Genomic DNA, 19,417 nt, shown 5'->3' on the forward strand with positions numbered 1-19,417 from the left:
CCTCTCTTGTCCCCTCCTAGCACTGTCTGTCAATCCTGGAATTCCAGCAGGGCGTCGAGTGATTGGCAGATCCAAAGGATGCCCTCTACCCCTGGGCATTGGGCCTTCCAGGTATCCTTCGTCCCTTGAGACCTCCCCTCCTGTACCTGGTTAGTGGGATCCCTACCCCTTCCCTGCCCTTCTCCCTGGGGTTAAAATGAACAGCAACCACGGGGTCAGGGAGTTCTGTTGGAGCTGTTGCTGGATAGTGGGCCAGAATAAAGCTCTGGATCCAAACCCTCCATCAGAACCGGCTCCTTTCCTTCACCATCACCTTAAAGCTTCTCTAGCAGAAGTAAACTGAGGAGCAGACCCTGTTATGGTGGGAAGTTCCATCCCAGCACCACCCGAGCTCCTGCATGCCTGGACTTGTCTCCACATGCCCAGCTGCAGCACCTAGCTGGCCAAAAGTGTCTGTGGGGTGAAATACCACACACCCAGCCAGCCAAAAGTGTCTCTGGGGTGAAAAAGCCAAAAGTGTCTCTGGGGTGACCCCTGTGATGTCCTCATGTCCTCTGTGGTGTCCCCATGTCCTTTATGATGTCCCCATGTCCCTTATGATATCCCCATGTTCCCTACCATGTCCCCATGAACTCTGTGGTGTCCCCATGTCCCTTATGATGTCCCCATGACCCCTGTGGTGTCCACATGACCTCTATGATGTCCCCATGTCCCCTGTGGTGTCCCCACATCCCCTATGATGTCCCCATGTCCTCTATGGTGTCCCCATGTCCCTTACCATATCCCCATGACCCCTCTGAAGTCCCCATATCCCCTCTCATGTTCCCATGTCCTCTCTGATGTCCCCACTCCCCCCCACATGTCCCCCCTTCAAGGACACCAAAGCCAATTGCTGAGAAATTACTTTTTTAACCAAAAACCCAAAAAACCATGAGGGGACAAAAAACAACAGGAGTAGAGCAGTGATACCCCAGCACTGGGTGCCACCGGCGGGTTGATGATACCCCAGGGTGGTGGCACTCCAGGGTGGTGGCATCTCGGGGACTCAGCTGGGACAGCCGAAGAACGTCATGGACTCAGAGAACTCGACGAAGTCCTGGCAGCGCTGCTGGAGCAACGCGTCCTGGCATGCGGCCTCCGAGGGCCACTCCTCCAGCCAGGTGTCCTTCCCGATCAGGTATCTGTACCTGGGGACACAGGGGACAGCTGGGGACACGGGGAGAGACAGGGGGACATGGGGACAGTGGGGACAGTGGGGATATAGGGGTGGCCTCCGAGGGCCACTCCTCCAGCCAGGTGTCCTTCCTGATCAGGTACCTGTACCTGGGGACACGGGATCAGCTGGGGATGTGGGGACAGACAGGAGGACATGGGGACAGTGGGGACAATGGGGATAATGGGGACATGGGAGAAATGGGGATTTATGGGTAATGGAGATATAGAGACAATGGGTACAATAGGGACAATGGGGACAGTGGAGATAATGGGGGCAATGGGGACACATGGGGATATAGGGGGCAATGGGGAGACAGGAGACAGCTGGGGACATGGGGACAGCCAGGGGGACATGGGGATATATGGGGATATAGGGGACAATTGAGACAATGGGGATATAGAGACAGTGGAGACAATGGGGACATGGGGACAGTGGGGACATAGGGGACAGTGGGGACAGTGGGGATATAGAGGTGGTCTCCGAGGGCCACTCCTCCAGCCAGGTGTCCTTCCTGATCAGGTACTTGTACCTGGGGACACAGGGGACAGCTGGGGACATGGGACAGCTGGGGACACGGGGACAGCTGGGGACACAGGGACAGCCAGGGGGACATGGGGACAGTAGGGATAGACATGGGGACAGTGGGGACAATGGGGATAGAGAGGCAATGGGGACAGTGGGAACAGTGGGGACAGTGAGGACAGTGGGTAGAATGGGGACAGTGGGGACAATGGGACAATAGGGACATCCGGAATTCAGGGGACAATGGGGACAATAGGGAAAATGGGGATTTAGGGGCAATAGGGCCAATGGGGCCAGTGTGGCCAATGGGGACCCAGGGGACAGTGGGGACCATGTCCTACTGTCTGCCGCTGGCCCAGAGGTCGCTGGCCTGTCCCCAGACCAGGTAGTCCTCTCCTCTCTGCAGCCTCAGGGTCTCCCTGCATTGCTGGTGGCTCACAAAGGTCCTGTTGCTGCCGGCCGGGTCCTCGTCTGTGCCTGTCACAGTGTTACCATGTCACCGTGTCACTTTGGCACCGTGTCACCATGGTACCATGGCATCGTGGCACCGTGTCACCATGGCATTGTGTCACCGTGGCCTTGGCCACTCTATGGTGGCCTTGTGTCCCCCTGAGGTGACCATGTCACCTCGTTTGAGGTGACCTTGTCCTCCTTCCATGTGCACCCATGATGGCTATGTCCCCCCATGATGGCCTTGTCCCCCCTGTGGTGGCCTTGTCCCCCCCGAGGTGGCCGTACCCATCTTGATGACCGACAGGACCTCCATGATGTAATTGTCGTAGGTTGGGGTCTCCTCCTGTGCCACCACCCTCACCTTGTACACTGCCAGGGGACACATTGGGGACAATGGGGACAGTCACCCCTGCCAGGGTGGCCCTTCTGTGTCCCCTGTTCCCACCGTATCCCTCCCTGCCCCCACCAAGTCCCCAATGTCCCTAACGCCACCTGCCATGACCCCATATCACCCCATGTCCCCATTGTCCCCAATGGCCTCAATGTCTCCAATGCCCCAATGTCCCCATTGTCCCCAAGGTCCCCAATGTTCCCGTTGCCCCCCAATATCCACATTGTCCCCAACATCTCTGATGTCCCCAATGCTCTCAGTGTCCCCAACGTCCCCGATGTCCCCAATGTCCCCAATGTCTCCATTGCCCCCAATGCCCCATTGTCCCCAATGTCCCCAATGCCCCATTGTCCCCATTGCCTCCATTGTCCCCAATGTCCCCATTTTCCCCATTGTCCCCAACGTCCCTGAGGTCCCCATTGCTCCCAATGTCCCCGATGTCCCTGATGTCTCCAATTCTTCCAATTCCCCAATTCTTCCAATTCCCCAAGTCTCCAATTCCCCAGTGTCCCAGATGTTGCCATTGTCCCCAATGTCCCCAATGTCCCAAATGCCCTCAATGTCCTCAATGCCCGCAATGTCCCCAGTGTCCCCATTTCCCACCGAAGTCCACCCCAGGCTCGCAGGCGCGCTCGATGCGTTGGTTGACGGTGATGTCCCCAGGCTCCTCCTGATGCTTGAAGCAGCTCTCTGTGGGGACATTGTGGGGACATCACGAGGACATCACGGGGACATCATGGGGATATCGCAGGGACATTGTGGGGACATCACGGGAACATCATGGAGACATCATGAGGGTATCACAGGGACATCATGGGGACATCACGGGGACATCACGGGGACACAGCCAGGACAAGGTCAACCCTGGCAGGGACATGTCCCCATCAGAGTCATGACATATGACATCTCATCAATGATGTGTCCCAGCCAGGGTCATGACGTGTCCTACCACAGCAGGAACGTGTCCCCATCATGGCCGTGATGTGTCCCATCATGGCCAGGGTATATCCCCACCATGGTGACATGTGACATCTCATTATTGATGTGTCCCACCATGACCATGACATGTCCTTACCATGCCCATGACGTGTCCCACCATGTCCATGTCACATCAACGTGTCCCACCATGACATGTCCCCATCATGGTGACATGTGACATCTCATCGTTAATGTGTCCCACCATGACCATGACATGTCCTTACCATGCCCATGACGTGTCCCCATCAGGGCCATGAAGTGTCCCATCACATCAATGTGTCCCACCATGACCAGGACATGTCTCCACCATGGCCATGACACGTTCCCATCATGGTGACATGTGATATCTCATCATTGATGTGTCCCACCATGTGCATGATGTGTCCCACCCTGGCCATAAAGTGTCTCATCACATCAACATGTCCCACCATGGCCAGGACATGTCCCCATCATGGTCATGACATGTCCCACCCTGTCCCCATGTCCCTGTGTCCACGTGTCCCCGTGTCACCTTCAGCGCAGCGACAAACGTCCCCCTGGCAGATCTTGTTCAGTTTCCCTCCCTCCTTGTCCGGGTGGTAGAACCGGGTGCAGCGATCGTCTGCAGGGACACGGGGACATCAGGGGACAGCTGGGGACTGCTGGGGACAACAGGGGATGTGGAGACAGCTGGGGATGTTAGGGGACACGGGAACATCAGGGGACAGTGGGGGACAGTGGGGACAGCAGGGGAGACAGCAGGGGACATCAGCCAGGGAGACACAAGGAGATTGGGACACAGGTGACAGAGGTAACCCAGGTGACCTGGGTGGCACTAGGGACAGGGACAGGGACAGGGATGGGGTGAGGACGGGGAGGGGACAGGGCACAGAGGAGTGGGACAGGGGACAGGGGTCAGGGACAGGGACAAGGATGGAGACAGGGACAAGGATGGAGACAGGGACAAGGATAGGGGACAGGGATGGGGACAGAGGGGACAGTGACAGTGATAGTGACAGGGAGGGGACAGTGACAGTGACAGTGACAGTGAGAGAAGTGACAGAGGGGACAGTGACAGTGACAGTGACAGGGACAATGACAGAGGGGACAATGACAATGACAGTGACAATGACAGTGACACACTGATGCTGTAGTAGCTGTAGACAGTGACACAGTGACAATGACAATGACAGTGACAGTGACACAGTGACAGTGACAGTGACAATGACAGTGACAGTGACACAGTGACACAGTGACAGTGACAATGACAATGACAGTGACACAGTGACACAGTGACAGTGACAATGACAATGACAATGACACAGTGAGAGTGAGAGTGACAGTGACAATGACAATGACAATGACACACCTATGCTGTAGTAGCTGTAGATGCTGACGGCCGCTGGCTGGATCAGCCCCACCTGGAACCTCTGGTGGGCCTTGAAGGCGAAACACTCCTGGGCCCTGTGTGACACCTGGGGACAGCACGGGGACAGAGACAGGGACAAGGGACAGGGGACAGCAGGGGGACAGGGACAGGGACAGGGGACAGCACGGGGACAGGGACAGGGACAAGGGACAGGGATCAGCACGGGGACAGCACAAGGACAGCACAGGGACAGGGGACAGCACGGGGACAGGGACAGGGATGAGGACAGGGAACAGCACAGAGACAGCACGGGAACAGGGACATGGGACAGCATGAGGACAAGGACAACACGGGGACAGGGACAGCATGGGAACAGGGACAGCACGGGAACAGGGACAGCATGGGGGGACAGGGGACAGGGATGGGGACAGGGAACAGGGAGAGGGGACATGGGGGTGGCACTCAGACAGGCTGTGAGTCACCTCCACAACACACTCGGTCCTGTCCCCTGCCATGTCCCCATGCTGTCCCCACCCATCCCTGTCCTTGTCACCACCTTGAGACTGTTGCTGTCACCACCCTTGTCCCCAGCTGTGTCCCTGTCACAGCCCTGTCCCCTTCCTGTCCCTGCCCATGTCCCCAACTCCATCCTGATCCCTGTTCCTGTCCTGTCCCTGTCCCCATTCCTGTCCTCTCACATTCCTGTCCCATCTTGTCCCCGTGTCCCTCCTGTCCCCAGTGTCCCCCGTGTCCCCACCTTCATCATCACGACTGTCACCCTCCTGTCCCTGCTCATGTCCCCAATCCACCTTGGTCCCTGTCCCATCCTGTCCCCACCTCTGTCCCACCTTCTCCCTGTCCCTGTCCCTGTCCCCATACCATCCTGCCTTTGTCCCATCTTGTCTCTGTCATCACCCCAGTCCTGTCCCCACCCCCGTGGCCCCAGTGTCCCCAGTGTCCCCACCTTGTCCAGGTAAATGACGACATTGCTCCGCTCTTTGTCCTGGTCCAGCTCAAACTTGGAGATGTACCTGTCCACACCCTCGGACAGCTGGGGACAGCGGGGACACAGTGACATTGGGGAAATTTGGGACAGAGTGACACTGATGACAGCGGAGACAGAGTGACACTGGGGGCAGTGGGGACAGTGTGACACCAGGAACAATGGGGACAGAGTGACATCAGGGACAGAGTGACATCGGGCATGGAGGACAACGGGGACAGCGTGACACTTGGGACAGTGTGACATTGAGTGTCCCCATGTCGTGTGTTGTCGTCTCCCCCCCCCACCCCCCGGTGCCGCAATGTCCCCTGCTGTCCCCTGCTGTCCCCATGTCCCCGCAGTGTCCCCATGTCCCCCTGGTGTCCCCACAGTGTTCTCATGTCCCCACACTGACCCTCCTGAGGTCCTGCACATCCGGTGTGAATCCTGTGAGCATGGACACGTCCAGGATGGACATGGTGGCATCCACGGTGTCCAGGTACCTGTGGGGACACAGCTGAGGCCACCCCGCCTGTCCCCACCCCTGCAGTGTCCCCAGCGTCCCCTCCCTGATGTCCCCAACACCCCCATGGGACAAGGTGAGTGCTTTTTGTCCCCAGTGTCCCCCATCCTTGTCTCTAGTGTCCCCAATGTCCCCAATGTCCCTTCATCCCCCTCCCCATCCTGTCCTCACTGTCCCCAATGTCCCCATCCTTTCCCTGATATTCCTGCCCCCAATGTCCCCACTATCTCCCCAATGTTCCCATGTTGTCCTCAATATCTCCATCCTCTCTCTGGTGTCCCTGTCCCCAACACCGCCTCTCTGTCTCTGTTGTCCCCAGTGTCTCCAATGTCCCCAATGTCCCCAGTGTCCCCAGCGTCGCCATCCTTTCCCTGCTGTCCCTGTCCCCAACGTCCCCATTTTCCTCCCTGTCCCTAATATCCCCATTTTACTCCTTGTCACCAATGTCCCCAATGTCCCCATTTTCCTCCTTGTTCCCAATGTCCCTCCCGCCCCTTCTCCCTGTCTCTGATGTCCCCAGTGTCCCCACTGTCCCCAATGTCCCTGCTGTCCCCATCCTTTCCCCAGTGTCCCTGTCCCCAACACCTCTTCTCTGTCTCAGTTATCCCCAGTGTCCCAAATGTCCCCAGTGTGCCCAATGTCCCCTGTGTCCCCATTCCCCATCCTGTCCCCAATGTCCCCAACGTTCCCATCCTTTCCCTGCTGTTCCTGTCCCCAGTGTCCCCATTTTCTTGGATGTCTCCACTGTCCCCCTGTCCCTGATGTCCCCAATGTCCCCATTTTCTTCCTTGTCCCCAATGTCCCTCCCTCCCCTTCTCCCTGTCCCCACTGTCTCCAATGTCCCCAGTGTCCCCAGTGTCCCCAACATCCCCAATGTCCCCACCTGGTGCAGATGTTGATCTTGACTGTCCTGATGATGTCCTCCTCTTCCCTGCCTGGGTGGGGACACAGAGGTGACATTGAAGGTGACACGAGGTACTCACAGAGGGAACATGGGGAGGGGATGGTGGTGAAATTGCGAGGACAGGGAGGGGACAGTTGGGGACCCACCCTTGTTGACCTCCTGCACATCCACAGTCAGGTTGAACTTGTCACACTTGTCCTCCCTCTCAGGGACCCTGGCGTGGTACACAGTCACCACTGTCATTGTCCCCTTGCCCATGCCCTCCGCCTTGACCGTGAAGTCCTCGTTGTGCTTTGTCTGAGGGGACAGTGGGGACAGTGGGGACGCTGGGGACATTGGGGACGTGGTACATGGTCACCACTGTCGTTGTCCCCTTGCCCACGCCCTCCGCCCTTGGTCTGAGGGGACATTGGGAAGGGAGAGAGGATGTCCCCAGGAGGGACAGGGGACATTGGGAGGGGACAGGTGACATTGGGAAGGGGACAGGGGACAGTGGGAAGGAACAATGGATGTCCCCAGGAGGGACAGGGGATATTGGGAAGCTACAGGTGACATTGGGAAGGGGACAGGGGACATTGGGAAGGGACAGGAGATGTCCCAAGGAGGGACAAGCAGAGGTGCAGGGGCGTGTGGGGACATGGACAGGACAGGCAGGACACAGAAGGGGTGGCAGCGCTGCAGAGATAGAGGGGACAGGGACATTGAAGGACACGGAGGGGACGCGGAGATCAGGAGGACAGAGAGGTGACAAGGACATTGCAGGTCACAGCAGGGGAGGGGACAAGGCCAGCCTGGGGCATTCCAAGCCTGGAGAGGATACAGAGGTGACAGGAGGGGACATGGAAGGGACAAGGACAATGGTGGCCATAGTCATGGGATGGGATTATCCCACGAGGAGACCCAGAGATGACAGTGTCAGGTGACAATGCCAGGGACAGGTGACAGGTGCCAGTGACAAGGACAGATGACAAGGACAGGTACCTCGGCGGAGCGCACCACCAGCGCGTTGCGGTTCTCGATGCGGTATTTGACGGGGCTGGCGCGGCGCGGCAGCAGCACCGACACATCCAGCTCCAGCTGCTCCTGGGCCTGCGCAGCCACCTGGTACTGGGCCAGTGCTTGGAACACGAGGATGGTGGCCTGAGGGGACACTGGTGTCACTAGGGCTTGGGGACACTGGGTGGAGATCCCACAAGGGCTCCGGGGTGGCCTGAGGGGAAACTGGGGTAACCAGGGTTTGGGGACCCTGATGGAGAACACACAAGTTCTCCTGTGTGGCCTGAGGGGACATCAGGGTCACCATGGCTTGGAGACACTGGTGGAGAACCCACAAGACCTTCTGAGTAACCTTGAGGGGACACCCGTGTCAACAGAGCTTGGAGACATCACCTGGAGCACGCCCAAACTCTTCTGAGTGACCTTTGGCTCCTGTGCCACCCAAGATGTCCCCAAAATGACAACGCCCATCCCTGTCAACCCCAGCGCCACCAGGTGTCCCAGGGATGTCCCTGCGCATGGCCGGGGCTGTCCCATGTCCCACCTGGGTGGAGCCGTAGGTCTCTCCATAGTAGTTCTGCTGGGCCAGCCACTGGACCACTGGCCTGGCCAGCTCGGACTTCTTCATCTGCACCAGGGCCAGCAGTGCATAGGACGTGCCCTCAATGTTGTAGGTGCGGGCGTTGTGCTCCTCCCAGCTGGCCCCACCTGTGGGGACATCAGAGACACCTTCAGCCACCAGGGACCCCCATGGCCACCTCAGCCCGGCCACAAATTACAGCCCCGGGTGAGGCATTATCTCAGGAGGGTCCTAAACCACTTCTGGAGAACCTCAGGAGGACCCAAACCTACCTCCTCTGATCCCAGTTTCATCCCTTTTAACCCCAAGGTGAGGTTGGAGACCCTCAGGAGAACCCAAAACCAGATTTGGAGAGCCTTGTGAGAACCCAGAACCGCCTCCTCTTACCCCAGTTTCATCCCTTTTAACCCCAAGGTGAGGTGTCACCTTCGAAAACCTTAGGAGAACACAAAACCAACTTTGGAGAACCTTGTGACGACCCAAAACCACCTCTCCTGACCCTAAATTCCAACCCTTTCCACACCAAGGGGAGATGTCACCTTTGATGAACCTCATGATGATCCCAAACCATCTCCTTTCAGCTCAAATTGCATCTCCCAGGTGAAACTACCTCCCCTCACCCCAATTTCCACCCCAAGTTTGGTGTCATCTTTGGAGAACCTCCTGAAGACACAAAACCAGTTTTCCTGATGCCAATTTTGACCCCTTTGGATAACCTCATGAGAACCCAAACCCACCTCCTTTCATCCCAATTTGACCCCTCTTGAAATATCACCTTTGGAGAACCTCATGAGAACCCAAACCCACCTCCCTTCACCTCAATTTTGACCAATTTCCACCCCAGGTTTGGTGTCATCTTTGGAGAACCTCCTGAAGATCCAAAACCAATTTTCCTGGTGCCAATTTTCACCTGCTAAGGCATCACCTTTGAAGAACCTCCTGAAGACCCAAACCCACCTCCTTTCACCCCGGTTTGACCCCTCTTAAGATGCCACCTTTGGAGAACCTCATGAGAACCCAAATTCACCTCCTTTCACCCCAATTTTGACCCCTGTTGAGATGTCACCTTTGGAGAACCTCATGAGGATCCTCTCACTCTTGAGCTTCCCGGCCAGGGCCAGCGCGTAGGACGCCAGGGCCACTGTGTAGGGCCGGGCCAGTCCCTCATAGCGCCGCGCCAGGAACCCGGTGGCCTTGTTGATGCTGTCATCCAAGCTCTGGGAACCAAGGATGGAGAATTTGGCATCTCAGGTGGCTTTCATAATGGTCTGGAACCTCAGGAATGTCACCTGTGGGGTCACTCACATTGATGTGGTCCTTGCAGATGCCCCGTGCCTCCTCCAGGGCGATGAGGACGAAGGCGGTGAGGGACACCTCGGGCTCAGCACCTTGGTAGCCTCCCTGTGGGATGAAAAAGAGGGAAAAAATCTCGGGATCAGGGTTTTCCAAACATTTGGTGGTCCACCAGCAGCTTATTCCAAAGATCTGTCCTTGACCAATCTGAGAGACAGCCAAGGGACATTCAAATGTCACCCGAGGGACATCCAAACAGTATCTGACCTTCATGTGAGGAACACCCAAGGGATACTCAAGGGACATTCAAAGAATATTTGACCTTCATCTGACCTTTAGGTGAGGAACACCCAAGGGACAGTCAAGGGACATCCAATGGACACTCAAATGTCACACAAGGGACACCCAAAGAATATCTGACCTTCACCTGACCTTTTTATGAGAAACATCCAAGGGACACTCAAGGGACACTCAAGGGACACCCAAGGGACACCAAATGGGCATCCAGACTTCACCCAAGGGACACCCAAGGAACACCCAAGGAATGTTTGACCTTCCCCTGACCTTCATCCCAGGAAGGTCCAAGGAACACCCGAAAACCATCTAAGGAACACTTGACCTCCAGGCAAGGAACACCCAAAACCCACCCAAACTTCAACCAAGGAACACTCAAAGAATTCCTGAGGTTCACCTGACATACACCCAAGGAACATCCAAGGAACATCCAAAGTTCACCAGACCTTCACCCAAAACCCACACAAAACCTCCCATCCTCCACCCAAAATGCCCCAAGCTTCGGCCACCAGCACTGACATGGTTGAGGTGTCCCCTTACCATCATCCCCTTATGGATGACAGGTGCGTCCTCCTGGAAGACCCCGTCTGGCTTCTGCTTGTTGAGGATGAGCCACTTGATGGGGCCGCAGATCTCACCGTGCTCGATGTCTGTCAGCTTCCTGGCCATGGCGAACACCTTCACCACGTAGGCGGTCAACCTGGAGATGGGGACACCTGAGGGTCACACCTGTCCCTGTCACCTGGGCTGGGTGGTGGTGGTGGCAGCAGGTCCCTCACCAGGTGCTGGAGGGGCGATCGAGGAAGGCGGCGTATGAACTGTCGGGCTTGCGGAAGGCCAACTGCTGGGTGTAACCTGTGAGGAGATGGCCGTTGGTCAACGTGAGGGGTGGCCTGGGTGGGCTTCAGGCCACCAATGTCTTCCAACCGTTGGTCAACATGAGGGGTGGCCTCAGGCCACCAATGTTCTCCAACCACTGGTCAATGCAAGTGGTGGCAGTCGGTGGCTCCAGGCCACCAATGTCCTCCAACTGTTGGTCAACATGAGGGGTGGCCTCAGGCCATCAATGTTCTCCAACCGTTGGTCAACATGAGGGGTGGCTTGGGTGGGCTTCAGGCCACCAATGTCCTCCAACCACTGGCCAACACAAAGAGCACCCACCCAAGCTGAGGAACCCTCAGGACACCAACCCGCTCTGGAGCCCCTCCCAGTGCACCAGTAACTCTGGAAACCCCAAACTGGCATCACCCAACCCAGGTCACCTCCAGAGGAGCAACCTTCTGTACCACCTCAGATGACAGGAACCTTCTGTGACCCGAGAGCAGACACCAAGGGACATTCCTACCCCTTTTGAGAACATTTCCACCATTTTTGAGGCTGTTGACACCATTTTGGGGCCATTCCCACCCCTTTTGAAGCTGTTCCCACCATTTTGAGGATGTTCCCACCATTTTGGAGCTGTTCCCATGCCTTTAAGAGCCATTTCCACGCCTTTCAGGCCTGTTCCCACCATTTTGAGGACGTTCCACCATTTTGAGTACATTCCCACCACTTTTGAGGCCATTCCCACCACTTTTGAGGACAGTCCCATCCCTTTCAGTGCAGTTCCCATCATTTTGAGGACATTCCACCATTTTGAGTACATTCCCACCATTTTGGTGCTGTTCCCACCATTTTGGGGACCCTCCCACCGCTTTCGGTGCTGTTCCCACCATTTTGGATCCGTTCCACCCTTCTGAGGATATTCCCACCATTTTGAGGACATTCCCACTATTTTAAGGACATTCTCACCACTTTTGGTGCCATTCCCACCCTTCTGAGGACATTCCCACCACTTTTGAGGCCAATTACCACCATTTTGAGGGCATTCCACCATTTTGAGGCCATTCCCACCACATTTGAGGACAGTCTCATCCCTAGCAGTTCCCACTGTTTTGAGGATATTCCCACTATTTTGATGGCATTCCCACCATTTTAAGGACATTCCCACCACTTTTGGTGCCATTCCCACTATTCTGAGGACATTCTCGCTACTTTCGGTGCTGTTCCCACCACTTTGGGGACATTCCCACCACTTTTGGGGCTGTTCCCACCATTTTGGTGCCGTTCCCACCATTTTAAGGCAATCCCTCCATTCTGGGGCCGTTCCCACCTTTCTTGATCAGCTCAATGGCGCCAGCCCGGCGATCAATGCCGAAGGTCTCCCACTGCATGGTGTTGTCCAGGTAGTGGACAGCGATGACCGTGGGCGTCATGAAGATCATGTTCTGCTCCCCACAGCCCTTTGGTGTCACAATCAGGTGCTGCAGCTTGGCCCCATCAATGGCCTTCTCCACGATGATGGACACGGGGTTGCCTGGGCCAGGAGAGGATGTGTCACGCTCAAGATGTCCCACCCCTCAACCAGGTTGTCCCCATGTGTCATCTCCATGGTGCTCACCCTGGATGCTGACTTTGGTCTCTGACTCGGTGTTGGGGACAATGTCCGAGAGGTCGGCGGCCTTCACCTGCTCCTCCTGAACCCCGTCTGTGGGGTGGAGTGGATGTGGTGACCGCAAATCCTCTCCTGAGGTGGCCCAGCCCCACCCCACATCAGGGTGTCACTTGTCCCTTGAGATGTCCCAGTTCCATGGTGGGATGTCCCTTGTCCTCCAAGTTGTCCCAAACCTGAGCTTGGAGGTACCTCCTTGATCCCTCCAGATGTCCTAGACCCACGGTGGAACCTCCCTGGTCTCCAAAAGATGCCCCAAACCCACATGGGACCTTCCTGGTCCCCAAAGACGTCCCAAAGCCACCATGGGACCACCATGGTCCCCAAAGATGTCCCAAAGCCACTGTGGGACCTCCCTGGTCCCCAAAGATGTCCCAAAGCCACCGTGAGACCTCCTTGATCCCCAGAATGTCCCAAAGCCACCATGGGACCTCCCCAGAGATGTCACTCACTGACTCCCTTGTCCTGCGGGTCCAGCTCCACAATCTTCACTGTCTTCTCCAGCCGCCTCCCCTCAGGCTGTCCAGGGCAGAGTCCAGCAGTGAGGGTGGGCTTGGGTCTGGGGTCCTCCCCGTCCCAACCCCTCTGGACCACTGGGAGAGGCCTCTCAGTATAAACCAGTACCCCCAGTGACACATGGGGACCAGCCCAGGAGGCCACACCGGGTCACACAGGTCACTGAGATCCTGGAGACCCCAAGGTCACTCTTGTGTCTTGGTCAACTTCATTGTGTGGCCACCATGGTCAGCCTGAGCTTGGTGACCCTATTGAGATCATCAATGAAGATATTGATTGAAAATATCAAATCAATGACGGCATCAAGCCCCATGGTCATCCTGGCCTTGGTGACACCACCCAGATCATCAATGAAGATTTTGATTAGAAACATTAAATCCCATGGTCAGCCTGATCCCATCCAGGTGATTAATGAAGATATTGATTAAAAATTCCAAATCAATAATGCAATCAAACCAAATTGGCCACACACACTGACCCCTAGGTGCCACCACGGCTGACTGGACGTGCCACCATCCACCACCCCCCTCTGCTGTGATGGACCTGGCCCACCCATGGTGGTCACCCAACTACTGAAGGAGAACATCATGGATGCCGCCATGCTGGGATGCCACCATTGATGCCACCATGCTGGGAACATCTCAAGAATGCAGATGCCACCACCACCACCACGGCGACCGGTGGCCACTCACCACCACTCGGAGCTTCTTCTTGACCCCGTCACCCACAAATCGGTCACGGACGGATGCCTTGACCTCGATGTCCAGCTGGCCGAGCTTGAGGGGGACGATGACGAAGGGCACGGCGCGCGAGGACTGTGCCTTCATCCGCAGCACCTGCTGGAAGCGCCGCTTGGCCGTGGAGGGGCTGCACAGGTCGGGGTTGTGGACCAGCTCCACGCGCACCTGGACGTTGACAAAGGAGGTCACCCCTGAGGTCTGGAGAGGGTGATGTTTGGTGTCCCCAGAAAAATGTCCCCAACTGACCGTGATGTCATGCAGCCAGTAGTTGTAGAGGATGGCGCGGATCTCCACCTGCTCGTTCCTCACCACTGAGTAGGGCAGGCGGAGGTCGATGAAGAACTGCTTCATCACTGTGATCTCGTAGGGGGTGGCCACGCACAGACCTGGGGTTGGGGACATGTGAGGGTTTGGGGTTGAGGACTCCTTGTGTCCCCAAGGCAGCCCCGAGGTTTTCAGAGATCCCTGGAAGTCCAGGGAGTCCTCAAAAGGTTTGGGAGATCCATCAAGACCCACAGAGCCCTCACAAGATTTAGGAGATCCATCAAGATCCACAGAGTCCTCCCAAGGTTTAGGAGACCCCTTGAATCTCAAAGTTTAGGAGATCTCTCAAGTTCCATGGAGATCCCTCAAATCCTAAGGATGGCCACCAGACTTTGAGGCATCTCCCCTCAGATTTTGGAGATCCCTCAAATCCTGGTGAAATCCCCAAGCTTAGAGGACCCTTCAGGTCTCAGGGACCCCCCACAAGGTTTGGGGATGTTCTGCTGGCCCCAGGAACTCTCTTGTCCTCCATGACCCCGTACCTTTGGTGGGGGAGAGGCTGACGGCCAGGACCTCCCAGGTGGTGATGGAGTCCTGCAGGAACACGGGCACTGTCTTGCCCGAGACCCTGGAGAGGACAGGAGTGACCAAGGGGGTCATGGCCCACCCCAGGCCAGGCTCAGGGGGTGTCACCATGGGATTTTCCTGGTCCCTAGAGAAGTCCCAGCCCCACAGCGGAACTTTCCTGGTCTCCAAAGATGTCCCAAACCCACAGCAGGACCTCCCTGTTCCCCAAAGATGTCCCAGCCCCACAGCTGGACTTTCCTTGTCCCCAAAGATGTCCCAAACCCACAGCTGGACTTTCCTGGTCTCCAAATATGTCCCAAACCTACAGCTGGACTTTTCTTGTCCCCAGAGATGTCCCAAACCCACAGTGGGACCTCCCTGGTCCCCAGAGATGTCCCCGCCCCACAGATCCCCAGGCAGGACCAGGAGCTTGGAGATGACCCCTGAGTGGACCAAGAACCCCTGAGGCTGGACTGGGAGTTTAGCAGTGACCTTTGTCTGGCTTTGGGGTGACCATAACTGGTCTCCAGAGATGTCCAAGCTGGATGGGGACAGGATGACCGTGCCCAGGCTGGACTGTGGAATGGGAGAGTGGTGGGAGGACAGGAGGTCCAAGCTCACCCCAGCTCGTTGGGTGGCTCTGTCAGCTGCTCCACCTGCCACAGCCAGCTCTCGGGGAAGAGGGTCCGCGAGACGATTTCATCGTCCTCCAAGAAGGGATCCTCGTCCTCATGGCCTGGGGGTGGTGGCATTGGACCTCTTGAACATGGCCTCAGGGCTGAGACCCCTGAGTGGAGCCAGTATCACCCCAACACCACCCCAGTGCCACCCAGCACCAACCCAGTGCCACCCTTTGTCTTGCCTAAGGTCACCCAACTGCCACCCAAGCATTGCCTGATGGGTTGTCCAAAGATCGCATAAGGAATGCCTGAGGGCCACTTGACTTTCATCCAAGGGATGCCCCAAACCCACCCAAGACCCTCCCAACCTTCACCCAAGTTCCACCTGAGGAGCACCCAAGGAATGTCTGAGGTTCACCTTACCTTCCACCAGGGAAAGTCCAAGGAACACCCGAAGAACATCCAAAGAACACCCAAGGGACACCCAAGGAATCCCCAAGGAACATCCAAGGAACACCCAAAGAGCATCCAAAGAACACCCAAGGAACACCCAAGGAACACCCAAGGAACATCCAAGGAACACCCAAGGAACATCAAAGGAACACCCAAGAAACACCCAAGGTTCACCTGACCTTCCACCAGGGAAAGTCCAAGGAACACCCAAAGAATATCCAAGGAACACCCAAGGAACACCCAAGGAACACCCAAGTTTTGCCTGATCTTCACCAAGGAATACCCAAGGAACACCCAAAGAACATCTATGGTTTGCCTGACCTTCACCAAAGAACATCCAACCTTCACCCAAGCTCTGCTCAAGCTCACCTTCACCTGAGATCCACCAAGGAACACCCAAAACCTACCTAAGACACTCCACCAAAGCTCCACCTGAGATTCCTCCAACCTCCCTGACCTTCTCCCACCCTCCGTGACCCAACACTTGCTTCTGGCCAGGCCGGTGCTGGGTGAGAGGTTCTGCTGGTCCCTCTTGGCCTTGATGTATCTGCAGCAGTCGAGGAAGGCGCGGACGCAGGACTCGCCCTCCAGGATGTACTCGCTCCTCTGCTCACAGCCGTGTCCCATCGGGTTGTCCTTCATCCCGTCCTCGCAGCACCTCCTCTGCAGCTTGTCTGAGTACTCAGCCGCTGGTGGACACCAGGACAGGGCTGGGACAGGCCCTAGTGGCTCTTGGGAATGGGGACCTCAGGGGTGTGGGGCATTCTGATTGCTCTGGAACGGGGACCTCAGAGGTGTGGGACATTCTGATGGCTCTGGAATGGGGACCTTGGGGTGTGGGACATTCTGGTGGCTCTTTGGGACATGGGACACTGGTTGCCCTCAGGGACATGGGACACTGGTGGCTCTCAGGGACATGGGACACTGATGTTGACTGGGATATGGGACACTCCGGTGGCCTTCAGGGACATGGAACACTGGTGGCCCTCAGGGATGTGGGACACTGGTAGCTCTAAGGGACGTGGGGCACTCTGGTGGCCCTCAGGGACATGGGACACTGGTGGCTCTCAGGGACATGGGACACTGGTATTGATTGGGACATGGGACACTTTGGTGGCCTTCAGGGACATGGGACACTCTGGTGGCCCTCAGGGACATAGGACGCTCTGGTGGCCCTCAGGGACATGGGACGCTCCTCTGGTGGCATTTAGGACATGGGACACTGGTGTGCCTCAGGATCTGGGACACTTTGGCAGCCTCAGGGACAAGGGACACACTGGTGACCCCTGGGGACAAGGGACACCCCAGTGCCACCTACCCTTGGTGCCCTTGTACTCGGCGAGTGCCAGCGAGCGCCGCTTGCGTTTGGCAGGCTGGGGACACAGGACCTCTGGGGACAGAGGGGACACTGGTCAGGACCTCAAGGTGTCCCAGGTGTCACATCCCAAAGTTCAGGGTCACCTCCACCATCCCTGAGATGTCACCTCTCCCATCCTCAAGGGGTCATCTTTCCCATTCTCAAGGTGTCACCTCCCCGGTCCCTGAGGTGCCACATCCTTGAAGCGTCACTTCCACCATCCCCAAGGTGCCACCTCCTCCACCATCCCTGTCACCTCCCCCATTCCCAAGGTGCCACCTCCACCATCCCTGAGATGTCACCTGCTCCATCCCCAAGGTGCCACCTCCACCATCCCTGAGATGTCACCTGCTCCATCCCCAAGGTGCCACCTCTGTAAGATACCACCTCTTTGAGGTGTCACCCCCTGTCCCCAAGATGCCACCACAGTTGTCCCCACCTGACCGCTGGGGCGTGGTGACCTTGACGCTGGTGGTCAGGCTCAGGCCAGCGTCCGCGAAGACGCCGACGTTGTCCCGGCCACTGCCCACCGTGCAGCCGATGTCACTTTTCTCCACCGTGTCCCAAACCTGTGCCCACAGGGGACTGCTGTGATGGCCACTGCCACCACCCAGAGGTGACAGGACAGCTGTGACAGCCAGTGCCACCACCCAGAGGTGACAGGACAGCTGTGATGGCCACCACCACCACCCAGAGGTGACAGGACAGCTGTGATGGCTACTGCCACCATCCAAGGACAATGGGGATGGGGACAGGGACAGCAGTGATGGCCACTGCCACCACCCAGAGGTGACAGGACAGCTGTGACAGCCACTGCCATCACCCAGGGATGATGGGGACAGCTGTGATGGCCAGTGCCACCACCCAGAGGTGACAGGACAGCCATGATGGCCACTGCCACCACCCAGGGATGACGGGGGCTGTTGTGATGGCCACCATCCAGGGACAGCAGGGACAAGGACAACCATGACAGCCACCACCCAAGGATGCTGGGGATGGCCATGGCCATCCCTTGGGGACATCGAGGACAGTGCCACCCACCTTGGTCTGGGTGAACTTGTTCTTGTTGAGGATGTAGACCCCCTTTTCCACGGCCACCACCAGGGGATGATGGGGATGTCCCCATCATGGGACAACCATGATGGCCACCACCATGGGACATCAGGGACAACTGTGATGGCTACCACCAGGGGATGATGGGGACAGGGATACCATGATGGCCACCACCATGGGACAGCAAGGACAGGGATAACCATGGCAGCCACCACCCACGGATACTGGGAATGGCCATGGCCACCCCTTGAGGACATCGAGGACAGGGCCACCCACCTTGGTCTGGGTGAACTTGTTCTTGTTGAGGACGTAGACCCCCTTGTCCACGGCCACCAGCCCCACGTGGGCCTTGTGGTCGCCCTCGATGCGCAACCTCATCCCTGTCCCCGGCTCTTGCACACGGTTGTCACCTTCCGTTGCCCCTTTCACCATCAGCTGCCACAGACACAGGAGGTGACGTCCCCAAGATGTCCCCAAAAGCCACTTTTGTTCTCCCCCACCATGGCAGACATCAAATTTGGACCTCCAGGAGCAGTTGGTGGCCATGGGCTGGGCCATCACTGGGCCACCAGGGCTACCAGGGCCACCTGGGTCACCCAGGAGATGTCCAAGCTCCTCATGGAGTGTCCAAAACCACAGAAGTGACTCCAAATTCCCACCAGGGACCACTCAGGTCCCCTCAAGTTCTTCCAAAGGTTCCCAAGGATCTCGAGGTCCCCCAAACCCTTCCAAATGTTTCACAGATCCCTCAAGAACTCTCAAGGACCCCCAGGTCCCACAAGGTCCCCACCATCCCTTTCAAAAGCCCCCCAAACCCCTCAAGGGTCCCTCAAGACTCCCCCAAACACTTTCAAAGGTCCCCCAAGCCCTTCAGGT

General features: G+C 57.1%; 1 protein-coding gene across 1 annotated transcript in view; it reads right to left on the reverse strand.

Moving 5' to 3' along the window:
- Positions 1-889: 889 nt before the first annotated feature.
- LOC134425999 (A.superbus venom factor 1-like) overlaps positions 890-19,417 on the reverse strand; it is a 28,080-nt gene continuing 9,552 nt past the window's right edge. The window contains exons 14-40 of the mRNA XM_063170993.1: positions 18,818-18,976; positions 17,928-18,057; positions 17,450-17,521; positions 16,620-16,820; positions 15,680-15,794; positions 15,034-15,119; positions 14,474-14,613; positions 14,180-14,392; positions 13,424-13,490; positions 12,921-13,007; positions 12,633-12,836; positions 11,260-11,335; positions 11,021-11,180; positions 10,199-10,294; positions 9,960-10,110; positions 8,858-9,021; positions 8,299-8,457; positions 7,464-7,614; positions 7,297-7,348; positions 6,306-6,393; positions 5,873-5,959; positions 4,909-5,014; positions 4,072-4,161; positions 3,186-3,272; positions 2,477-2,560; positions 2,080-2,215; positions 890-1,187 (exon numbers count right to left, since the gene is read on the reverse strand). Of these exons, the coding sequence (XP_063027063.1) occupies positions 1,046-1,187; positions 2,080-2,215; positions 2,477-2,560; positions 3,186-3,272; positions 4,072-4,161; positions 4,909-5,014; positions 5,873-5,959; positions 6,306-6,393; positions 7,297-7,348; positions 7,464-7,614; positions 8,299-8,457; positions 8,858-9,021; positions 9,960-10,110; positions 10,199-10,294; positions 11,021-11,180; positions 11,260-11,335; positions 12,633-12,836; positions 12,921-13,007; positions 13,424-13,490; positions 14,180-14,392; positions 14,474-14,613; positions 15,034-15,119; positions 15,680-15,794; positions 16,620-16,820; positions 17,450-17,521; positions 17,928-18,057; positions 18,818-18,976 (3,303 nt within the window). The 3' untranslated portion in view covers positions 890-1,045. The remainder of the gene's footprint in view (positions 1,188-2,079; positions 2,216-2,476; positions 2,561-3,185; positions 3,273-4,071; positions 4,162-4,908; positions 5,015-5,872; positions 5,960-6,305; positions 6,394-7,296; positions 7,349-7,463; positions 7,615-8,298; positions 8,458-8,857; positions 9,022-9,959; positions 10,111-10,198; positions 10,295-11,020; positions 11,181-11,259; positions 11,336-12,632; positions 12,837-12,920; positions 13,008-13,423; positions 13,491-14,179; positions 14,393-14,473; positions 14,614-15,033; positions 15,120-15,679; positions 15,795-16,619; positions 16,821-17,449; positions 17,522-17,927; positions 18,058-18,817; positions 18,977-19,417) is intronic.

The sequence above is a fragment of the Melospiza melodia genome, chromosome 17 (assembly GCF_035770615.1).
Source record: "Melospiza melodia melodia isolate bMelMel2 chromosome 17, bMelMel2.pri, whole genome shotgun sequence".
Lineage (NCBI taxonomy): Eukaryota > Metazoa > Chordata > Aves > Passeriformes > Passerellidae > Melospiza > Melospiza melodia.